Here is a 19,504-nt window from a genome sequence, read left to right on the forward strand (position 1 = left end):
TAGAGTCATAAGGCTAAAAACGAGGTTGTAGACCTAATGATGTTAGAGGCACAAAGAGAGAATGCAATATGAGAATCCACATTTTGTCTGACTGTGGGCCAGCTTAGACGAGTGAACAATGATGTAATGATTGGCCACAAAAAAAAACAATAGAATAGTTGAGCCTGTAGCTCAACCCCCTGAATCAGCTGGTCCGATTCTGATCTCTCGCTCGCTCCCAATTTCTGTTGTCATACCACTAGTGATTATGCCTTCAGTGATTCATCTTTAAATTTTGGTATTCCTTGCCCAGCAGTGTGTCAGACAGAACACCTTTACTCTGAATTGCCAGAGAGAGCCCTATATAACATACTAGAGACAATTCTAAACAGTGTTTTATCATCACGTCCACCCACGAACAACTAAAAACTAAATACCCTTACTCTTAATAATTTTAAATTCTCACAAAGATCAACAAAGGGAACCTCTACCAGTCTTACACAATGGCACCTAATGGCAACTTCTTTACTTGCATCTTTGGAAACAGCTCTATTTCCATCTTTAATATCTCTATTTTCCCCTTTCAGGGTTCTTTTGAAGACCCTGACCTGGAGTTACACACTGACCACGGTTCTTTGTGGGAATGGGACCTGCTCTCAGGGTTTCACGACTGGCCGTTATTCGATATGCCGAGGATGCGGCCTAAGAGCTTCGCTTGCCTTCGGGGGTCCGGGATCTCATGGCTCTGGAGATGGGCAGACCAAAGGTTGGTGCCTCTGCAGGAATCCGGTGTGTCGTGGGAGACGGAAGATCAAAAGCAGCGAGCTGGCTGCTGGCTTTATGCCCAGAGACCCGAGTTCTTTGGGCACAGAGCTTGGAAAAAGCGATGCAACGGACTTTTAACATTGTAAATCAGCGAGTTGTTTGTTATGTCTCCCCTCTCCCTGTAAAACAGAGACACCTTTCTCCCCTTGTTAGGGAGAGAGAGAGAGCCTGTGGTATGTCGAACACCGGGTGAATGAGTAGTCTTTAGGATACTGCAAGTTTGTGTCTTTGCTAATGCTTTGCTGTACGCTTGAGTGCCCAGTGGGGGCGCCAATGCTTTTTTATTTTGCAGATGGGGAGGGGGATTGTTGCCTGGGAGGAGAGAGCTGGGGGGGCGGCTTTGGGGTTCTAACATTTAACTGTCATTCATTCTTTGGGACACTCTTCTGTTTTTGTGGATGGTTGCGAAGAAAAAGCATTTCAGGATGTATATTGTATACATTTCTCTGACATTGAATGTACCTTTGAAAACAAAGGGCACGAAAATGAAATTCAAGTACAGCCTGCTTAAAGATTCTACAGCGCTGGATTAAAAAGTTCAGGATCAGTTCTGAGTTTCCATACAGATGAATAGCAAGCAACACACATCAAAGTTCTGGTGAACGCAGCAGGCCAGGCAGCATCTCTAGGAAGAGGTACAGTCGACGTTTCAGGCCGAGACCCTTCGTCAGGACTAACTGAAGGAAGCGTTAGTAAGAGATTTGAAAGTGGGAGGGGGAGGGGGAGATCCAAAATGATAGGAGAAGACAGGAGGGGGAGGGATGGAGCCAAGAGCTGGACAGGTGATATGAGAGGATCATGGGATAGGAGGTCCGGGGAGAAAGACCGGGGGGGGGGGGGGAACCCAGAGAATGGGCAAGGGGTATAGTCAGAGGGACAGAGGGAGAAAAAAGGAGAGTGAGAGAAAGAATGTGTGTATAAAAATAAATAATGGATGGGGTACAAGGGGGAGGTGGGGCATTAGCGAAAGTTAGAGAAGTCGATGTTCATGCCATCAGATTGGAGGCTACCCAGACGGAATATAAGGTGTTGTTCCTCCAACCTGAGTGTGGCTTCATCTTTACAGTAGAGGAGGCTATGCATAGACATGTCAGAATGGGAATGGGATGTGGAATTAAAATGTGTGGCCACTGGGAGATCCTGCTTTCTCTGGCGGACAGAGCGTAGGTGTTCAGCAAAGTGGTCTCCCAGCCTGCGTCGGGTCTCGCCAATATATATTTCCAATGTGCTTCAGACCATTCAGCCTAGCTTTCGATCAAGGCCGATTTATTTTCCCTCTCAATCCTATTCTCACGCCTTCTCCCCATTGCCTTCAACAGCTTTATTAATCAATAATCTATCAAACTCCACTTTAAATATTACCAATGACTTGGCCTCCACGGCCATTTTAGGTCTATCTTTAACATGAGGAAGTGTGCAGATGCTGGAAATTTAAAGCAACACTTACACAAAAATGCTCATCTTTAATTTGCTTTCATTAGCAGCTTACAATAAACCAGTTCTATCCTAACTGCAACCTATCAGCCACTTACTCCAAGGAAGTAATGCCCAACTGCAAGACTGACAGGGAAGTGTGACGAAAAACCAAGTTATCAGAAGATTGATGCTAATGAGGGAGATAAGTGAGACAATGGAGAAACATTCAAAATGCTAATAAGAGAGAAGAGAGAGATTAACGAGAAAGAAACACATTTCAGAATATTGACAGACCGATTGCTTTGAACCTGAACTGTTTGAAGTTTGATGGACAGGCGATACTCCAGCAGGGGGATAAAAAGAACAGGTTTGCTAAGGCACGACACACACCATGAGATCACGAGTTAACGAGACCCTGGAAGAGCGGTGTACCCCCACAAGTTGGTGGGAGTTGGAGGTCTGGTTCGAGGGAACCGACCATAGACTGACAGGGTGAAAAGGAACGATCAGCGGGAACCTGGTGTGTGTGTCTGCCCTTGCCTGGGTGCCGGGTTCACCGCGGAAGAACGGTCGTTATCCGGAACGGAGAGGTCACAATCGGTGACCACAGAAGACATAAAAGGGTTCGCCGGAAAGCTAACTGCGAAGAACATCAAAGGTCTGTTTGAATCAAAATTTGCATTCTCTCTCTCTGTCTCTCCAACGGCACAACAGCGATCACTGCGAACTGTACTCAGCTGAACTGAACTCTGCGTCACTTAAGACTGATCGTTTTACCCCTAGACTGCGATAGAGCTTAGTTGATTCCTGTTATCCTAGTTCTGTGTACACGTGTGTATTAACATTGCTAACCTGTTGCATTTACATCCTTACGATTAGAGTACTGTGTTACTTATTTCTTTAATACAACTTTATTAGTTTCTGTTAAACCAGACTCCAACTAAGTGGTCCATTTCTGCTGGTTTGGCAACCCAGTTATGGGGTACGTAACAGAAGAAAGATCCCAATAAAAGGTAGAAATTCCTGACAATAATTATTGCAGAAAATGGTTATCAACTGGAAAATGGCACAGGAAGGACAAAGCTCCTGACCATTCCTTTATTAAATATTTTCTTTGTTTCCACCTCATAATTTAAAATGACAAAAGAACACAACATGCCTACACCCCAATCCAAATTTCACCTGCCCTTTCTTATTTACGCCTCCTTCTACTCATTAGCCTTTATCATCCTCTTTCAGACAGCATCACCACCACTGGATCTCTCCTAGTCTCCATTCTATCAGAGGCCATCCTGTTTCTTCTTGGACTGTGGCCCAGAAAAATTAACTGATTCTCTCTCCACAGAGCTCTTCAAGCATTTACCATGCTGGTCAAGGTCAGCACTGATGGGTCTCCTGTCAGACTGTCTGACTGCCCCTCATGTGAAGAATTGTTGTTGTTCCTTTTAGCGCCTTGTAGCACATTGGGCAGCACTCTTTGCCGTTTCCTTAGCACTTGTCTGTTTTTACAAGGCGGAGTTGCTAGCTCGATGCTCAACTCAGCACAGATGGAAAGTGTGCAAGCAGCCAGCTGGGAACATTCGCCTCGAAGTCCAGTGCTGATGCCACTACACCACCAGCTGGCAAATCATGTGAAGAGTGACTGTATGAATTTTGCACCATAACCTCAATAGCGCTTTACAGAATTCTTCAGACAGGAGTCAAATTGGCCTTTCAAGTCCAAACTCACTCGAGTAGAGCAATCATTCCCTTGCTTTTCTCTAATAGCTGTAGACATTTATTCACTCTCAATTGCCTATCCAATTACATAATAAAGCCTCTGATTGGTTCTGTTTTAACTAACCTTAAATGGTACAGGAAGCACCGAAAGAAAGCAAGTTCTTGTTCATTCCTATACAAGCTTGTTCCTTTGTTCCCATCCCAGGAGTTCATAACTTAAAAAAATGATAAACGATTAGAGTTCTACGCTGTGCACACCTATAGCCCAATCTGAATCCAACTTCCTTCAGTGAATTTCAGAATAACTACATTCCACATAAAAAGGTTTATCCCATTATCCTCTTTGTTACACCTTTGGCTAAAGTTTTAATTCTGTGTCCTCTCAGGCTTGAACCATGAGAATAGGAATAGTCTCCCTCCACTTAACCTTTCACGCAAGGTCTCTTTACTTCTCTATCCAGATCCCAATTTAGGAATGCGTGTTCAAGAGGACAAAATGTTGTAACTTTCCCTCGCCTTCCCCTTTATTCCCTACTCGGATCTCTTGCCTGTTCTCGCCTGCCTCTCATCTCCCCCTGAGTCACCTCCTCCTTCTCTTTCCCCTATGGTCCACTCTCCTCTCCTACAGTCCTTCTCCAGACCTTCATCTTTCCTACCCACCTGGCTTCTATCTATCCTCATTCCCTCCACCTTTTTAATTGTCGTTTTCTCCCTTCCTTTTCCGTCCCAAGGAAGCATCTCAGGCTGAAACATTGACTGTTTAGTCATTTCCATTGACGCTGCCTGATCTGCTGAGTTCCTCCCACATTTTGTGTGCCTCCAGATGCTTTGGATTTCCAGCATCTGCAGACTTTCTTGTGTTTAAGATATTGTGAATTAAAAAAAAATATACTGGACGGATTGAGGTAAATATTTTAAAATATGATACAGTGACATCAGTTATACACCTTAATTTGACTGTTAATAGCGCTATCAAAACTTTTCAAAAACAATACTGTGTGGGACAGTTGCCTGTTTTGGAGACCCAGGTTCAATCCTAATCTGTGTGGTGCATCTTCTCCCTGTGGCCATGTGGATTTCCCCCACATCCACTGGTTTACTTTCACATCCATTTCATGAAGAGTTGGCACTGTAAATTGGCCCTACTTTGTAGGTAAGTGGTAAAATGCGGAGATCTATGGGGTTAATAAAATAGGACTGTCAATGGGTGCTTTATGGTCAGTAGGCTGAAGAGCCTGTTTCCATGCTGTGTTGCTCCAGGACTCCAAAACAGGAGCAACACTTGGTGTCAGCACAAACACAGGAGGAACACAGCAGGTCAGGCAGTATCTTTGGAGAGAAATGAACAGACTGTGTTTTGGATGGAGACCTTCTACAAAGAACATTCAGTCCAGCTGAAGAGTCTCAATCCAAAACACTGACTGTTCATTTCTCTCCGTAGGTACTGCCCAACCTGCTGAGTCTCGTCTTGTGCCTCCAAAGACTTGGAACCATCGATTTCATGCTGAAACTCCCTCCAACAGATTGAAAAGATTAACTTTATTTGTTACACGTACATCGAAAAATTGAAACATACAGTAAAATGCATCATTTGCGTCAATGACCAATGCAGTCTGAATGTTTGCTGGGGGTGCTGGCAAGTGTTGCCAAGCTTCCAGCACCAACGTATGCCCACAACTCGGAGTGCCTGGACAAAACCAACATGGTCACAGGGAGAAGGTACAAACTCCTCAGAGGCAATGGCACGGATTGAACTCTGGTCACTGGCACTGTAATAGTGTTCAGCTAACCGCTATGCTATCGTTCCACTCCACGAACCTGTGAACAGCCGAATCCCTTAAGTGCTTAATCGTACAAAGAATGACTCAGCCAAGTAATATTTATTTATTGTGAGATACCCAGCAGCCACCTATTTAACACTAGCCTAATCACACGATATTGTACATTGGCCCATTTACTTGCCTCCATCCTTTCCATTGTGGAAGTCAATGAACTAAAGGTTAACTCTGTCTTACAGGACACACTCAAATACCACATTGAACAACATATATAAGCCATGACGACAAGCGCAAATGACTTTAAGATTTCTTCCAGATTTCTTTTCCATCAGTTGCAGATTGCCTTTCACTGAGCACCCACATCATAAGGAAGCAAGGGTCCAAAACGGAAATACTACCAATACATTTCTGAAATCAACTGAATGATGGTACTCTGATCTTCCTCTGACTAGGGAGTGTTCCTTTGAATAGCTAACCAAATAAACATACCCTCAGTGGCCATTTTATTAGGTACACCTGCGTGTTAATGCAAATATTTAATCAGACAGATATGTGGCAGCAGCTCAATGCATGAAAGCTTGCAGACATGTCAAGAGGTTCCACTGTTATTTAGATTAATCATCAAGAAATGCAATCTAAGTGACTTTGAGTATTGAGTGACTGACTACTGGTGCACCCGGGTCAGCCTGAGCAGCTCAGAAAATGGTGCAAAAGCAAAAAACATCCAGTGAGCAGCAGTTCTGTAGGTGAAAGGCCTTATTAATGACAGAGGTCAGAGGAGGATGGCCCAACTGGTTCAAATTGACAGGAAGGCAGTAGTAACTCAAATAACCAAGCATTACAACAGTGGTGTGCAGAAGAGCATCCCTGAATGCACAACATGTCGAAGTGGATGGCCTACAGCAGCAGAAAACCACAAACATGCACTCAGTGGCCACTTTATTAGGTACAGGAGGTATCTAATAAAATGGCCACAGTGTACATAACAACAGATTTTATACTTTTAAATAAAAGCTTACCTTTCGAACAGTAGCAACACAAATAGTGGATAAATTCAGTGGATCAATAGCCTCTAGTTTCATCCCTTCTTTAAACCAACTATCGTGTGAGTAAACTGCTCGCACCTGAAATTCAGAGACAGACAAAATTTCAAGAAATGGCAAAATGCAAAGAGTACAGAAAATGTTTGAAACACTCAATAAACCAATGTCTGTGGAGAAATCAGCATGCTAACCCTTCCAATGTGGGGAAACATACTGTTAAGTGGTCCATTACATGTGTTTACTTATTGATTTCTCTCAAAGATGATGACTGAACTGTCTGCTGTCAATTTCTTATACTAAGGTATCAAACGTATAGATGGATCAAAGTAGTTTAAGTGCCAGCAAGGTTCAGGGCCCACACTCTAGTTGTCAATAGTCCTTGCAAACGGCAGCACAGTAACACGACACTTTACAGTATCAGCGGCCCAGGTTCAACTCTCGCAGCTGCCTGCAAGGAGTTTGAATGTTTTCCCCATGACCTTGTGGGTTTCCTCTGGGTGCTCTGGCTTCCTCCCACAGTCCAAAAACCTACTGGTCGGTAGATCAATTGGTCATTGTAAATTGTTCCGTGATTAGGCAAGGGTTAATTGGGGATTGCTGGGCAGCTCTGCTCGAAGGCTCGGAAGGGCTTACTTCACGTTCAATGTATATACACGGAAGGAGGGAGGGATAGATACTGTTGAATTGTTCACAAGAGTAGCAGGTACACTTAAGAACAGCATGACTGGATTCTAACTCAGTTTGTTTGATGTGGGAGGACGACTCCCCAGACTTTTCCCTAATATTCCACAATTTTCACAAACAAAGGGAATACCTACAATGAGTGAAACATAATTATTTCCCCTCACAAAGCAACCACAATAGCTAATTAGGTATATCCACCAAAAGGGAAATGTTATTTATTTATAAATGTTTCTTGTTAACCAACTAATCTAATTGCGCCAATTTTAGAACTCCAGTCATGAGCTTTTACTTTAACATAGACTGTGCCCACTTTGAGGTACACCTGTATACCTGCTCGTTAATGCAAATATGTAATTAGCCAATCATGTGGCAGCAACTCAAGGCATAAAAGCATGTAGAATGGTCAAGAGATCAGTTGTTCTTTAGACCAAACATCAGAATGGGAAAGAGATGTCATCTCAGTGACTTTGACCATGGGCTTTGGTGCCAGGCGGGGTGGTTTGAAATTGCTGATCTCCTGGGATTTTCACACATAACAGTCTACAAAGTTTACAGAGAATGGTATGAGAAAGAGAGTGGGTTTCCTCCAGGTGCTCCGGTTTCCTCCTATAGTCCAAAGATGTGCCAGTTGGCAACTTTGGGGGATCTATGGACATGGACCCACAGGTTCAGTCTGTTCCTCTGCACTGTTAGGAATCCTGTCATTAACCCTTCATGTTTGACCTTGCAAAGTGAATCACTTCGCACTGATCTCTATCTGCCACTCCACGGCCCAGCTGTGCATCCTACCAATGTCCCGCTGTAACCTATGACCGTCTTCTGTGCTATCCACAACACTAATCCTCGCGACATCTGCAAACCTGCTTCAGCTACTGTAAGTCATACATAAAAATTACAAAGAGCAGGGGGTCACAGAACAGATCCCCGCAGAACACCACTAGTCATGGACCTCCAGGCAAAATGCACTCCGTCTACTGCCACCCTCTGCCTTCTATGTCAAGCCAATTCAGAGTTCATGCCTTCTGACTTTCTGAATGAGCCTATCATGGGGAACCTTGTTGAATACCTTACTAAGTTCCATATTAACCACATCCATCACTCTACCTTCACCAATTTGATTAGTCTTTTCCTCGAAGTCAAATCAGGCTCAAGAGGGATGACCTGCCCCTCACAAGGTCAGGCTAATCATCTTTAATCAAACTCTGCTTCTCTAACGTTTGTAAATCTTGTCTCTGAGGATCCTCTCCAATAGTTTGCCCACCACTGATGTAAGCCTCAATGGTCAATAAATCCAAGGATTATCTGTAGTATCTTTCTTGAAGAAAGGAATAACATTTGCCATCCCCCCCCCCCCCGACAAGCCTTTTGGTACTACTTGTGTGGCCAGTGAGGATACAAAGAACAAAGAGACAGCAATCTTTTCCCTCTTTCTGTAGTAACATGGGTATAACCCCTCCAGTCCTAGGGATGCATCTATCCTAATGTCTTTCTAAGGTTCCAGCACATCCTCTTTCTTAACCTTGGCATGTTCCAGCATATTAACCTGTTCTACACTGACTTCATCTTTGTCAAGATTCCTCTCACTGGGAAATGCTAAAGCAAAGTATTCATTAAGAGCATCCTCCAATGAGTACTTCACTTACTGCAATTACCTTTGACAAAGTACCTCCACCAGTTTGAAAATAATAATACATTGACTATTCCCAGTTAGTCTGTATCACATTACATCTTCCAGGAACACCAATAGATATTCCATTCACAAAAACAGAATGGTTTTGCCAGATTACCTTGAATTTTTCAAAATGTTCTGCTAATTGCACTAATCCCACCTTCCAGCACTTGGCTCATAACCTCCTATGCTGAGGTGATTTAAGTGATCTTCTAGACGCAACCTCTGGTCACATACAGTGCCTATAAAAAGTATTCAACCCCCACCCCCCCAGAAGGTTTCACATTTTGTTTTACAACGTTGAATCACAGTGGATTTAATTTGGCTTTTTTGACACTGATCAACAGAAAAGACTCTTTCATGTCAAAGTGAAAACAAATTGGTCTAAATTTATTACAATTATTAAATATAATTGATTTCATAATTATTCACCCTGTCAAGTCAGTATTTATTAGATGCACCTTTGGCGGCAGTTACAGCCTTGAGTCTGTGTGGAAAGGTCTCTATCAGCTTTGCACATCGGGACACTGTAATTTTTCCCTATTCTTCTTTACAAAACTGCTCAAGCTCTGTCAGATTGCATGGAGATTGTGAATTAACAGCCCTTTTCAAGTCCAGCCACAAATTCTCAATTGGGTTGAGGTCTGGACTCTGATATGGCCACTCCAAACATTATCTTTGGTGTTTTTAAGCCATTCCAGTGTAGCTTTGGCTTTGTGCTTGGGCTCATTGTCTTGCTGGAAAACAAATCTTCTTCCAAGTCACAGTTGTCTTACAGACTGCATCGGGTTTTCCTCCAGGATTTCCCTGTATTGTGCTGCATTCATTTTTCCCTCTACCTTACAAGCCTTCCAGTGTCTGCTGCAGTGAAGTAACCCCACAGCATGATGCAGCCACCACCATGCTTTACAGTAGGTATGGTCTGTTTTTGATGATGTGCGGGGTTTGGCTTACATCAAACATAGCATTTAGTCTGATGGCCAAGAAGCTCAATTTTGGTTTCGTCAGACCATAGAACCTTCTTCCAGCTGACTCCAGAATCTCCCACATGCCTTCTGGCAAACTCCAGCTGAGATTTCATGCAAGTGTTTGAATGAATGATTTAATTTCAAGATCCCGGGCAACAGTTGTATACGCAGTCTCCCCCATATCAGTCACTGAAGCTTGCAACTCCTCCTGAGTTGTCACAGGTCTCTTGTTGGCCTCCCTCACTAGCCCCTGCTTGCACGGTCACTCAGTTTTTGAGGATAGCCTGCTCTAGGCGTATTTACAGCTATGCCATATTCTTTCAATTTCTTGATGACTGACTTAACTGTATTCCAAAGGATATTCAGTGACTTTTCTTGTATCCATCTCCTGACTTGTGCTTTTTGTTAAATTTTTCATGGAGTTACTTGGGGTGTACCTTTGTCTTCATGGTGTAGTTTATGCCAGGATACTGACTCACCAGCAGCTGGACCTTCCAGACATAGGTGTATTTTACTATAATCAATTGAAATTAACACCTTGACTGCACGCAGGTCTCTAAAAAAAAAATAATAAATCTCTATTTAACTAATTGTGTGACTTCTGAAACCAACTGGCTGCACCAGTGATGATTTAGTGTCACATTAAATGGGGCGAACACAATCAAATATTTTGTGTTTTATATTTGTAATTAATTTAGATCATTTTGGAGAAAATTAAATTAGGGTTAGGGTTGAATCCATTATGATTCAATATGGTAAAACAATAATGCGTGAAAACTTCCAAGGGGGAGGGGGTGGTGAATACTTTTATTAGGCATTGTAGTCCATCGAAACTAATAAGATCTAAGACCCAGGCCTCAACACCTCCTTGTGCAACTGGATCCTCAATTTCCTCACTTGCAGACCCCAGTCAGTTCAGATTGGCAACATCTCCTCCACAACCCCCATCAGCACAGGTGCACCTCAAGGCAGAATGCTTAGCCCCCTGCTCTACTCACATTATACTTATGACTGTGTGGCTCCGTACAGCTCAATGGCATATTCAGGGTTCCAGACATCACCACTGTTGTTGGCTGAATCAAAGGTGGTGATGAATTGGCACAAAGGAGATTGAAAATGGGGGACCATGAGCCAGCCCTCATTAGGAGAGGAGAGGTGGAATTCCTTGGCATTATCATTTCAGAGGATCTGCCAACGTAAGTGCCATTACAAAAAAGGTACGATAGCAGCTCTACTTACTTAGAAATTTGCACAGGTTCGACAATCTTCTATAAATGCACAATATAGACTATACTGACTGGTTTCATCACCCCCAGTATGGAAACACCAGTACCCATGAACTGAAAAGCCTACAAAAAGTAGTTTTGTGTTTACATAGTTTGTCTTTCTTTGCACATTAGTTGTTTGTCAGTCTTTGTGTGCAGTTTTTCCACTGATTCTATTGTATTACTTTGCTCTACTGTGAATGGACTGCAGAAAATGAATCTTAGGGTAGTATATGACATATATGTACTTTGTTAATTAACTTACTTTGAACTCTAATCATACGGGACTAACTTATATGGGCTTCTTGATCAGCATAGCCCTACGTGAAATGATAATGCCTAGGAATTTAAAGGTACTGACCCTCTCCACCTCTCTTCCCCTAATGAGGGCTGCCTCATGATCCTCCACTTTCTTCCTCCTATAATTAATAATCAGCTTTACAGACCATTAACTGTAAAGATAGTGCTGGAACTAAAGAGTAAGACTCTCAGATTTCATTTCTAATTTGTTACAAGTTAGTTGGTTATTAGGCATCAGAATCAGATTTAATATCACCAGCATGAGTCATGAAATTTGTTAATTTTGAGGCAGTAGTTCGATACAATACATGATAAATATAGAAAGAATTGAATATATATAATATTTTATATATATATATACACATATATTTTAAAAAGTGTGTGTATGTATATGTATATTAAATTGTTAAATTAAATAAGTAGTACAAAAATAAAAATAAAAAAGGTATAGATGTAGTGTTCATATAAATCGGATGGCAGCAGGGAAGAAGCTGTTCCCAACTTGCTGAGTGTGTGCCTTCAGGCCTCTGTACCTCCTTCCTGATGGCAACAATGAGAAGAGGGCAGGTCCTGGGTGAGTGGGGTCCTTAATGATGGACCCCTCCTTGAAGATGTCTTGGATACTATGGAGGCTAGCATCCATGATGGAGCTGACTAATTTTATACTCCTGTGCAGCAGCACACCACCCCCACCCCACCATACCAGACAGTGATGTAGCCAGTCAGAATGCTCTTCACGGTATATGTGTAGAAGTTTGAGTGCAGAAGTTTCCAACCTCTTATCAAGTGCCTAATGGTGCAGCAGACAGCTCCAGCCACACATGTTCAATCCTGACCTCTTGTAGTTCAAACATTCTTCATGTACCTGCTTTGGTTTTTCCCAAATGCTCCATTTTCCTCCAAAATGGCAAAGGGAAGCTAATAGGTTAACTGGCTATGATAAACAAGAAAATGAATCTCAGGGAAGCATATAATGGCATATACATATTTTAATAATAAATTTACTCTGAACTGCCACTGGTAGAAGTGGATGACAGGAGAACTGGGGAAATTTGTAAGTATGTGAAAAATATAGGTTATTGGGAAATACCGGAAGCATGAGAACATTCTGTGTTGAGAATGGATTTGAGGGCCATGAAATAAAATGAGATTCCCAATAAATGAGAGTCAGAATTGTTTGCACACTTGGAGAAATGACTGATAATTGATCACTCCTCAGCATTCAAGCAAAGGCACCTCCGCAGAGGATCGAAAGAGACTACATCGGGTTGTACATTCAGCCATATGATTTCTGAGTGGTCCATGAACTATTCCTTCTTTACACTAATTTATTATAACTTTTTAAAAAAAAATCTTGATGCTGCAAAATAACAAATTTCACGGCATACACTCAGTGGAGGATATCTCCTCCTGTACCTAATATTCTTTCTAACATACACATCAACTTTACCCTGATTCATTCACCACTAGTAATTCACAACAGCTAATTAACCTAACAACCAGCACATCCTTGGGACTTGTGAGGAAATAAGAGCACTTGGGAGAAACATGGGCACAGGGGAATGTGCAAACTCCACAGACATCAAGCCTGGGACTCTGGAGTTAAGGCAGAAACACTACCAACTGTATCACTGTACCATATATATAGGCAGTAAGACAGTTTCTCTTCTTTGTGCTTCCAACTACTTTTGCCGTAGCGACAAAACTGTTGACTTGCTCCACTGCTAACAATGCATTCCTTTTCTGATGCAGACACTCCCAGAGAATGAAATAAAATGTACAGTATTTTTCCTTACCTTTTTGAAGATGTGGTATACAGCATCACAGTAGAATTTCCTGATTGCTGAGACGTTCATCTCTCCGTTAAGAGATTCTTCTGTAGAAGTGAGAACGTTTTAAGATGACAGCTGCACAGACTAGAAAATTGTCACTTTTTAAATCTATTTTATAAATACCCTGTTAATCTTACCCTTTCTCATTTTAACTGGTAAACAATTCACAGGAACTAACTTGTTGATTAGCATCATGTTATAAAACCAGTCTTTACAAAATGACAAGCTAATAGCTCCTCACCTTCACATGCTAAACTCACTCCTTCTTATTTATCAAGAGCATGATAATGTTCTTCCATTCAAATTCTCAGCTGGCTAGCGGTGTCGTGGCATTGCAATGGACTTTGAGGTGAATGGTCCCGGTCTTTGCACACTTTCCATCCATAGGTGGGTTGCGCCCTCAAGCTAGCAACTCGGCCTCATAAAAAAGTAGACAAATGCTACGGAAACAGCAAAACCGCCACTCGATGCACATCAAGGCATGAAAAGGGACAACAAGAATTCAAAGCCTCAGCTTTACATGTTCTCCCTTTTTGTTCCATCTACTGATTCTTCTGATTTATTCTTTGAACATCTTACTGTTCAATGGTCTTGTAACAGTAGGATAGAGACCGCCCTTGAGCCTTGTGATATGTGCTTTCAGGCTTTTGTGTCCTTGGCCTGATTTTTTTTTGGCGGCGGGGTGGGGGGGGAAGAAGAGAGAATATCCAGGGTAAGGGCTTTGATTATGTTGGCTGTTTTACTGAGGCAGTGAGAAGTGTAGGTGAAATTCATGGATGAAGGGCGGGGGTGGTTTCTGTGATGCGCTAAGTTGCGTCCACAACCCTCTGCAGTTTTATGCGGTTGTGAGCAGCGCAGGTGCCATACCAGGCTGTGATGCATCCAGAGAGAATGCTCTCTATGGGTGCATCGATTAAAAATTGGTGACGGTTAAAGAGGACGTGCCAAGTTGCTCTACAAAGGCAAGTATAAATCTGGAACTTCAACCGCCCAGTGTGGGAGTGATATACAATGGTTTGGAGGTCCTGTTGAAAATTTTGCTACAGAGATTGATGGTACTTCATTGGAAAGATGGCCATCAGTACAGTTAGGATGTGCATCTGACATAACCAAGCTAAGGGGCCAACTCCAACCCTTCCTGAATTGATAATATATTGAATAACGGTTTTAACACGTGACTCTGACCTTTATGTCCCTGATGCCACTCTTTTGCACAGTTCCTGTGTCAAGCCAGCCATTTACTTGTGTATCACAGAGACGGCTGGGACATAACATTCATGGTCAACACTGACCGACAGAGGGTCTCATTACCCTCCTTGCTTGGCTCTACTTTCAGACTAGTTTTGATCCTCACACACTAAAAGCATTGCTATGATTGCACTCTGGCCCTCTACAGTCCAGAAGATTCACAACAACAGAAGTCCCTGTAAAGCCTCCAATGCTCACCTGTGTATTTCACGTTGTGACCCACTCTCCTGGACCATCCCACCGGATGAATGAGAGGACTCCACATGTGGCACCAGAAATCGTCGTCCTCCTCACAATCTATATACAGCAGCCGCAGACGTCCACCTACCACTCGATCCACAATCGCTTTCCTTGTGCGTGAAATTTCCGTCTTATCGACAACCTCCAGCCGCATTCCTGGTCGGAACGGGTACTTCATGCACTCCACCATCTGGGCAGAGAGGAAGAGTACATTTCTTTTTGAACAAATGCATCAACTGGAAAAACAGCACTTTTGAAGGGAGTGCACAATTCCACAGCCAGCAGCTTTCTCAGTGAGAAGTGTAGATGAAATTCATGGATGGAGAGGCTAGTTTCTATGATGCCTACCTTACTGTTCAAAGTAAATCATACATTAGACCATCTTGATGCAGAGGAAGTCATAGTCAAGATCTCAACCGAGTACTCACTCAATTGGTGCAATTATTTCCCAACATTACCAACAACGTTGCTGAGATCTCAGTGTCTCTCCCTCAGCCCTTACACTAAATATAGGCATCTTATTTTCTTATTGCAGCTGCTCCAAACCCTTTAAAATGCTATACCCAACATCCCTCACCCAAATAATATGCAAGACTATGTAACACATCTAGATATACATCAAACAGTTTGGGATGAATAAGGTTACAAGGCTCTCTTTCCCTTGCTACAGATCTGCTGTCAATAGTGGTTTAGAGATCAATAGACATTGCTTCAGAGGAAGAATCAGTCAAGGCTAGTAGGAGCAACAGAATAATGTGTTGCAAATCACATTGCTCTAATAAACCAGCTTCCAAGTACAACAGGAAAATTTTACCTCTAAGGAGACTGGCCCAACAAAAATCAATGTGCAGTTTATTTTACTTCATAGGCTCTCAAAAAAAAAAACAGTATTAGTGTTTTTCATAAGTGACTCTTGAAGAAAGTGTTTTCAGAAGCAGGGGTGCGCTATGCCTCACATCCCTTCCAACTTCATAAGAAGCTACATGTGCTTATGCCCCCAGTCGCTCGACAGAAACGGGCAACGTTTATCAGAAGTGCTCTAGGTTGGGCTGCTGGTTATTACTGATTGGGGCACCACAGTAGCACAGTGGTTAGCACAACGCTTTACAGCGGGTTCAGTTCCTGCCGCTGCCTGCAAGTTTGTACATACTCCCCGTGACTGTGTGGTTTTCCTCCAGGTGCTCTGGTTTCCTCCTACAGTCCAAAGATGTAACAGATGGTAGGTTAATTAGTCATTGTAAATTGTCCCATGATAGGGCTATGATTAAATCAAGGTGAGGGAGAAGAGGGAAAATAAATCACTGGATGGCATGGCTCAAGGAATATTGGTAAAATATATGCAGAGATTCTTAAATAACAACACACCCTAAGGCAGAAGCTGCAGTCAAGGATGCAACTAGGGGTCTTCAGCAGGTCTCAGTACAGGAAGAGCCCTCTCCATCATTGAGCACATCTACATGAAACTCTTTCGTAGGAGAGCATCATCAAAGATCTTCACTACCCAGGCCATGCTCTGTTCTGCCAGCAGGTAGGAGGTACAAGAGTCTCAGAATTCACACCACCAGGTTCAAGAACAGTTACTACCCCACAACCATCAGGCTCCTGAACAAAAAGGGGATAACTACACTCATCTATTGAGATGATCCCACAACCAATGATCTCACTTTAAGGACTCCTTATCTCATGTTCTCATTATTTATTGCTATTTATTTATAATTGCATTTACGTCGCTTGTTGACTTCTGCATTCTAGTTGAGTCTTTCATTGATCCTGTTGTAGTTACTGTTCTGTAGATTTGCTGAGTATGCCTACAGGAAAATTAATGTTACAGTTGAATATGGTGACATACATGTACTTTGATAATAAAATTTACTTTGAACTCTGAACCAGTGTGGATAACTTCACTCACCTCAACACTGAACTAATTCCACAACCTATGGACTTATTTTCAAAGACTACAATTCAGGTTCTCAATATTATTTATTTATTTGTTTGTTTGTTGGTTTTTGTATTTGCACTGATCGTCTTCTTTTGCATATAGGTTGTTTGTCACTTTGTGTGCTGTTTATCATTGATCCTATTGTATTTCTTTGTTCTACTGTGAGCGCCTGCAAGAAAATGAATCTCAGGATAGTATATGGTGACATAATGCATAATTAGATACTAAATTTAATTTGAACTTTGACGAGCAATCATGGGTGAAGGAACTAAATCAACTAAATCTTCAATCACTGTTGAAAAATGCATAAACAGAAAGCAGGAAGATCAGAATGGAAAGACTCACTTTTGTTAAAACCCCCAACACCCTGCCCCACATGTGAATAAAGTACACACAAATTCAAATACTAGAAAATGAACTCAAAAGGCAATTAAAAAAAAACAAGGACCCTCAGTGATTTTTTTTCTGCTACTCAACTCCTCCACGACATTGCTAAGATCAATTAACTCAGCATGGGCACAGAAATAACACTGTAGACATCCTTTATCAACTCTCATCAATGAACAAGGAGCATTAGGTACTTTCATTTTGACTTATTCAGATCAACTCCTTCCAGGTACTTACCCAGAGCTAGAATGAATGGTAGTTGCCTTACCTTAAAATGAAAGTCAGCTGGTAGGGTCCTAGAACCAATCAGTTTCTTTAAAAGATAGGCTTTCCAGTCTGTGGTTTTGTTTTGCACAGCTAAACAGAGAATATCACAGTTAATACGAAGTCTTACAATGGAATACCATACCATACAATGGAACATCTTCCCATCAAGTCCTGAACACATTGTGCACTACCTAGATCAGCGATCCCCAACCACCGGGCTGTGGACCGGTACCAGGCCGCAAAGCATGCGCTACCGGGCCGCGAGGAAGCGATATGATTTGGCGATACGAGTCAGCTGCACTTTTCCTCATTCCCTGTCACGTCCACTGTTCAGCTTGAACGCACACGAGGTCATTACGCACGCGTCATCAATGTCAGCGCGGGAAGAAGATCAACTCCTGGAGCTTGCAAATGATGGTGGGCTGAAAAGTATGTTTGACATAGCATCTCTGTCAGCATTCTGGATCAAAGTCAAGGCTAAAAATCCTGAGATAGCCACGAAAGCACTGAAAACGTTGCTTCCATTTCCAACATATCTCTGCAATGAATGCAACGAAAACTAAATTGCGGAATAGACTGGACATAAGGAACCCCCTTCGACTATTGCTGTCTCCCGTCACCCCTCGATAGGACCGTCTTGTTGCAGGAAAACAAGCCCAGGGCTCCCACAGATTCAGCGATATTGGTGTGTTGCAATGATTTTATATGTTTATACAGGAAAATATGCACTGCGTGTTTAATATCCAAACGTTACTTAAAATGTTATGATACTATTGACGTATATAACCATATAACAATTACAGCATGGAAACAGGCCATCTTTGCCCTTCTTGTCCGTGCCAAACGCTACTCTCACCTAGTCCCACCGACCTGCACTCAGCTCATAACCCTCCATTCCTTTCCTGTCCATATAGCTGTCCAATTTTTCTTTAAATGATAATATCAACCCTGCCTCTACCACTTCTACTGGAAGTTTGTTTAATACTTACTTCAAGCTCCCCTGTCCTCCCCTGATAATTGACTTATCACTATATTCATGCGAGGAAAATATGTGCTGTGGTTAATATTAAATTCGTTAGATAAACCCCTTCAGAAAGGAAATTGAGTGTATTAGCCATTTATCACCTATATTCCGGTCATGATTAACACCCCCCCCCACCGAACAGAATCGCCAAAAAAATCGTACACGCATGCGCACTGGTGCCTGCGCAAGGCTTCATGGTCATTGTAGTCTTTCTCGGTAAATCCAGCGTATTTGACTGCTACCCTTGTCCGTTGGCAACCCTACCACCACCCCCCCCCCCACCACCTGGTCGGCCGGTCCGCAAGAATATTGTCAATATGAAACCGGTCCGTAATGCGATAAAGGTTGGGGACCCCTGACCTAGATTACAATCACAATGCAAGGCTTGATCCAGCCAACAGAGATTTTCTCCCATGGTGTACAATTAATTTATTAGGACAACTACTGTCTTGGTGCCAAGGAAAGGAAACCCGTTTCAGCTCTTTTATCCATGTCTGCACCAAGGCATTCAAGTTATTTAGAGAGAACAGTCATAGTGACAGTAATGACACATTGCAGCAGCTTGCTGATGACTTCATGTGGACTGATGAGGCATTAATTAGCTGGAATGTATTGGCTGCTTTCCCCAGGTAATTTTCCATGCTGTCTAGATTCTCCAGTGCAGGCTGCACCAGGTACCCAATAGGTTCCATTTATACAAATATCCTCTGAGTTGATTTTGTCCGCAAGTCAAAAAATAAGCAAAAGTCAACCCATATGTAACTGTAACTCCACTGTATTCAATAAATCTCACTGAAAGACACAGGTTCAATAGGATAGAACAACTACTAGAAGTGGAAAGAGAAAGGAAGGTAGTTCTGCTCTTTGTAGGAGCAAACTATGCACGTATGTATGCTAGACTTCTGAATTGAATATTATGGG

General features: G+C 42.4%; 1 protein-coding gene across 3 annotated transcripts in view; it reads right to left on the bottom strand.

Annotated features, from left to right (window-relative positions):
- The window catches only part of l3mbtl2 (L3MBTL histone methyl-lysine binding protein 2), a 169,989-nt gene that overhangs the window by 118,052 nt on the left and 32,433 nt on the right, over positions 1-19,504 (bottom strand). For all 3 annotated transcript variants that reach the window (XM_063062699.1, XM_063062700.1, XM_063062701.1), the window contains exons 8-11: positions 17,561-17,649; positions 14,925-15,156; positions 13,443-13,522; positions 6,737-6,841 (exon numbers count right to left, since the gene is read on the bottom strand). In XM_063062699.1, coding sequence (XP_062918769.1) covers positions 6,737-6,841; positions 13,443-13,522; positions 14,925-15,156; positions 17,561-17,649 — 506 coding nt within the window. The remainder of the gene's footprint in view (positions 1-6,736; positions 6,842-13,442; positions 13,523-14,924; positions 15,157-17,560; positions 17,650-19,504) is intronic.

Source organism: Mobula hypostoma, chromosome 11, assembly GCF_963921235.1.
Source record: "Mobula hypostoma chromosome 11, sMobHyp1.1, whole genome shotgun sequence".
Taxonomy (NCBI): Eukaryota; Metazoa; Chordata; class Chondrichthyes; order Myliobatiformes; family Myliobatidae; genus Mobula; species Mobula hypostoma.